Source organism: Phalacrocorax aristotelis, chromosome 1 (assembly GCF_949628215.1).
Source record: "Phalacrocorax aristotelis chromosome 1, bGulAri2.1, whole genome shotgun sequence".
NCBI classification, from domain to species: domain Eukaryota; kingdom Metazoa; phylum Chordata; class Aves; order Suliformes; family Phalacrocoracidae; genus Phalacrocorax; species Phalacrocorax aristotelis.
The window spans coordinates 89,094,291-89,099,750 of NC_134276.1; the positions used below are offsets into that span (position 1 = coordinate 89,094,291).

At 43.8% G+C, this 5,460-nt stretch overlaps 1 protein-coding gene across 1 annotated transcript in view; it reads left to right on the forward strand.

Moving 5' to 3' along the window:
- Positions 1 to 4,941, forward strand: part of POLA1 (DNA polymerase alpha 1, catalytic subunit) — a 205,300-nt gene extending 200,359 nt beyond the window's left edge. Inside the window, exon 37 of the mRNA XM_075097393.1 lies at positions 3,651 to 4,941. Within this exon, the coding sequence (XP_074953494.1) occupies positions 3,651 to 3,820 (170 nt within the window). The 3' untranslated portion in view covers positions 3,821 to 4,941. The remainder of the gene's footprint in view (positions 1 to 3,650) is intronic.
- The last annotated feature ends 519 nt before the right edge of the window (positions 4,942 to 5,460 follow it).

Here is a 5,460-nt window from a genome sequence, read left to right on the forward strand (position 1 = left end):
GTGATAATAGGTATAGAACTCTTTCGGAACGTGACTGACTACTGAAAGGCAATTTCAGTCAGTTTGTATAGCTTAGCTTTCAGAAGGCCTTAGGTGCATTATTGATCAAATTCTCATTTAGGAAGAAAGTAGGAGCTTTTATATGCATCTCTAAGTTGGGTGGTATGGTAACTCAAAGGTATTGACTGGCCGTGTGATATACGACGGTCACAGTTGTCTTTTACTCAGAGGAGCACAGAGTGATGCTGGTTGTCATTCTTACTCTGCTGTGTGGCAGCGTAAATAGTCCCTTTCTAACCAACCTGGTGGGAAAAGTCAATATCCCATCAGCAAAGGAGGTAAACACATCAGGAGCTGTGTCCTCTCTCATCTTACCCTGCTCTGTATTACTACAGTTCTTTAAATCTCTTCTCCCCAGTCATCAGATGCACTTGTGTCATTCAAATGCATGGTGTGGCTGTGCTGCAGAGACAGCCGCTGCCTGCCTCTCCTCCCGGAGCCCCTGGCTCCCATTCTCTTATAATTGAAACTTAAAATTGGCCTCATTACTTCAACGAGGCCCCTCATATTTCTCCATTTTTTTCAGTCTACCCTTTCCAGCTTGCCTCTATGAGGGTAATTGCATCTAAGAAATCTTTGAAGCCAGAAGGGTTATCGCATATAATTAAAGTTTAGTTTTAATATTGAGGGGTGGGCTAGCTGCTCTGTCAGTGGGATGGCTGGAGCCTGAATTGGAGCTGTATCACAGGCCTGTATTTTTGTTTCCTACTTTTCAGCCCTGGTTTATTGTTTGCCTCGTTGTTCTCACGATTAACGTGCCTTCCTGCTCTGTTCACATGGGCCAGCTGTTTCTGTGCATTGATATATTTCACCTTGGTCCCTCCTGAGCTCCAGGAACCTTTAAACTATTTTCACCTAGTTTTGAGCTATGAGGATGGTATTTTCCACAGTTCTTCGGAATAAAGAGCATGGTTTTGCTAACATATGAGCAGTGAACCCACTTCTTATATCATTTATCTTATTCAAGCGCTGGAACAGGCTGCCCAGGGAAGTGGTGGAGTCACCGTTCATGGAGGTATTTGAAAGACGTGTAGATGGGGTACTTACGGCCATGGTTTAGTGGTGGACTTGGCAGTGTTACATTAACGGTTGGACTCGGGTCTCCTCCAACCTAAACAATTCTATGATCTTGAAAACGTATAAACTAGTGGAAAAGTGGGTCTGGTGGTTTTATGGATCTGGTTATTACAGTTTTCAAGGTTTGTTTAATTAAACCCTACATTTAAATCATTTCAGGATCATTAAATGTGTTTATGCCATAGTGACTTGAGTCTGCTAATTCTTGTAATCCAAGTTTTTATTGTATTGGTGGTATAGTTTAAGGAAATTTAAACTCTGGGAATAGACATAGTGTTGTTACTGCCTGGGTGATTGTGAGAACATGGTATCTTCAGCTAGGCATCTTCCTCTGCTTACTGCCCAAGGTTGGCAGTATAAATAACCAAAACTGAATATGTCAGCACAATACATACCTTCTTCACAAGGATGCATGAAAGGTGCTTACCAAAGTGCTTTTAATCAATGTATTCAGTTACTCAAACTGGCGTAGTTAATTTAAATTTTAATTTAATTTTTAAAGATTTGATAGCATGCAGAGCAGTTGAGTTCAGTGGAACTTCATGAATAACATGGAAGAACTAAGCAGGTGGCGATTGCTCAGTAAAACAGTACTGTTTGTATCGTATCCAGTAGTTAATCTGCTGAGCTTATCGAAAACCATCTGAAGCTCTGCAAAAACACTCATAAATCCTCAGGGAGGAGGAATTCACAAACCCCAAAACTGTAGTGGCTATTTCTGTTCCCATGCCTCCCTTCCCTGCCATCTCCTCATGGAGCAGTCCTTGACTTGGCTGCTGAGATGAAGGTGCGTCCGATGGGATGGACGTGTTCATCTCAGTCACATGGCAGAAGTGAGTCAGTCCAAAAATGAGTCATTTCTTCCCTCACACAGGTGGACTCAAAAACCCAGCGTGTCCCTCTCCTCCAAACCTTTCTCTTCAGTAAACTCAGCTGTTTTAGAGACGACTGGTTTTTCATCTTAACTTGTGCCACGTAGTAAAAGCCACTCGGGAGGGGACGGAGGCTCCTTTAGTCCATGTTCAGAGCACGAGGAGGGCAGTACCAACGTTGTGAAGGTGACGGGAAGAACTGAGACAACAGCTTTTAGGCAAAGCTACTGAGCAACAGAAGGATCGTGTTGGGTGCTCACCAGACATGTGCTTTCGCTGCACCTAAATGGCTTGAAAGCTTGACCTTTAAGTACCTGTGCTCTGCTCTCGTAGTTTCGCTTGACCTGGAGTCGCTCCATCCTAACAGGGGAAAACTGTCTGGGAGGGTGCCTCATTTTGCAGCACATCCTTCTGTGTGCTCAGTAATTCAGGCTATCCAGCGCTGCCTGTACCAAGGTGTAACTGCAGGTGCAGGCTTTTGGGTTGGACCTGGTGTTTCTAGAACATGGAGTTGGCTGGAAGTGGGGAGCACAACTGCACCAGATCTGTGTCAAGTTGGCACTGATGCATATCAGTAGGGGATTTTGCTGTTCTAATCTTTGTCCACAGCCTTTGTAAGGCAAAAGCCAGACAACCACCCAAACAAAACTCCTGGATTTTTTTTTTTTTAATGGCATAAAATTTAACAAAAGACCCAAAAAAAACCCCTGAAAAACCGAAACAAACAAAAAAACACAAACCAAAACAACAACAACAAAAAAACCCAAACACAAAATCAACCAAACCAAAAAAAACCAGTTTGGGCTTGGCTGCCGAAATATGTACAGACTCATGCGTCTGCACGTGAGTTGCACACACGCAAACATACAAGTGAGTAAACGTCTTGCATTCCAGACATTTCTTCACAGGTATTATTGAGGAAGCATTTGGGAAATGGCTCTCCTCATTTATGTATCAGGTGAACCTGGTGTCTCCTGGTTGCGATACTGGCCATCTTCTCTCCACTTTAGGGTAGGGTAGAGTGGAATTCCCCATGTTTGTGCTACTGCCCTTTTCCTTCCAATGCCTCCTCCATAGCGCTGACCGTCACGATTCCCACCCTGCACTCAAGGTGCACGTGAGAATGCACAAGACGAGTGCTACGTCTGTCCCAGGTTCTGTCAGTATGAGCAGCAGCAGGGACAAGAGCGGTGAAGCATGGTTTCCTTCACCTCTGAAGCCAAACTTGGGCAGAATCTCGCCCTACTTCAAACCCCTGGGACTCTGCGGAATTCTCCCTAAGTTAAAGCACCCGCTTGTTTTACATTAGAGCCTTTCAGAGCCAGCCCTGCTATCCCTTATTTTCTGCGCTGTGACTCAGTGAACCCCCACTTCACGCCAATCAGACGACACAACTGGGCAAGCGAGGCTTCTTGCCACCACGTGCAGGTTCAACGTGGCCTCTAAAGGGCTGGTGCAGCACTGGTGGCGGGGAGGCAGCAGAAGTTGGGAGAGAGAGCTTGCCGTAAATGGCGTCTTCGCTAGCTACGACATTCACCTCCTTTTAAAGTGCCATGATTCGCAGTAGTAGCGAATGCAAAAGTGCTGTCATTTTGTGGTCATTTAATCCTCTGGTTTTTTTATTATTATTTGTCTTTTCAGAGTATTTGAAGAAGGCACTCAGGAAGGAAGTCTCTGAGGCCTACAAAAGACTGAAGGGCACCGTAGACAAATGTCTGTCCATGAGTGGCTACTCAGAAGTGAACCTCAGCAAACTCTTCACCGTCAGTATAGGAAGATCTGTGGGCGAGTCCAATAATGAAAGACACTGATTGATGAAAAACAGAGGGAGGCAGGAGGCTGGTTCCTTGTTTAACAATGATGATCTCTTAAGCAATACCCCATTTCGGTATGCACAATGATGTTTTAATAATCTTGGCTCTTCAGAGAAGGAAAATGGAAGGTGAAAACGGGTTGCATGATTCACGTGGACGTGAAATATTCAAGGTGTTCTTATCGTCAGTTCTTTTCTTCACTGAGAAGCCAGGGTTATTAAAATACAGAGCAGTTGATTTTTGCAATATATTTTATTGTGTATTTAGACCTGTGAGGGAAAAGGGGGTGGGGGAATTGCTGCTTTAATTGGATAATTCCCAATGAGAGTTGCTGGAATGTAAGTGATCCTAGACTTTGCTCCAGGGTATTTAGTAGAGGTGCTCTCAGGAAGAGAGGTTAGTAGAGGTCTCAGTAGGAGCACTAATGTTTTTGCCTTTTCACAGTTTATCTTCTTCCTGATCATAAACATACCAATTAAAAACAATACTGAACGTAAATGCCTTTAAATGTCCTAATACCTCTGAACAGAGGTAGGGACACTTTATTTTCAAATTTATTAAAGGTAGAGAACGACTGAAACCCGGAGGTGCTATAAAAAGGGACCATCTCTTTATTAAGAGTCTTTCTATGTGTCTTTAGGCATAATATTTTGCCATGTTGGAAATTTCTATGTGGATATAAAGGCACACGCACGTACAAAACCCTCTTCGTACGCGTCAAGGATATAAATGTATTTCATTTCTTTCCATGCAAAGTATTTGAAAGTAAGCAATCGATAGCAAAAACTCTGTTTGGGATGGCATTGTAACCAATAACGGGGGAAGGGAAAGCGGAGAATCGTCGTTGCTGTTCTGTAATAATTACTGTACTGGGGGTTTTAGAGGTTTTATAAGCAAATAGTATTTTTTGTTTACTTTTAATAAAATGACAAGAAAGGGGCATACATTTGGGCATGTGCTTTTGTACACAAAATATTGTACTCGGTTCGCCATTAAGTTTGCAATGTGATATACTAATGTAAGGTTATAAAAATCTTCTTTTAAATCTTTAACAGTATAAAATGTAAAGTTTTCTGAAGACTTGAAGGAAAAAAATAAAGTTTTCTAGTAAAAGAGAAGTTGATTTGATCCTCCGACTGTTGAAAATACGCCACACGAGGTCGTATTGCTCCAGACTTTTCCTGTTTTCACAGAAGCGCTCGTGTGTCTGGTGGTGGGACGGATGGCCATTGACTGAGGGAGCTTGAGGGAAAAGTCAGAACACCAGCGCGGACGAGTTGGGCACCGAAGGGATGCCCACATCTGCTGGTGTTAGAGTATTTTATGACATTCGTTCGTCCCTGAAGTGGCATCGGGGGATGCTGCGTGTCGGTAGGGGTAACGTCTCTTCAAATCTGCCTGAATACACGGTTGTCTTCTGAGCAACTTTCGGGGCTCAGTCCTTTCATTTTCACTCACGTTGGGTCGCAATTCGAGAGAAATGGAACCTGCTCACTCCCTGGGTTTGTGTTGGGGTTGTCCCACCCCTGGCGAGCTGTCGTCCCTTCCCACTGTGTTTGGCTGGGTGATTGTGAAAAGAGACTTTATTCGGAGGCTCGTCTTGGAGAGAAGGTGTTGCCGCCTGGACGGCACGTTGA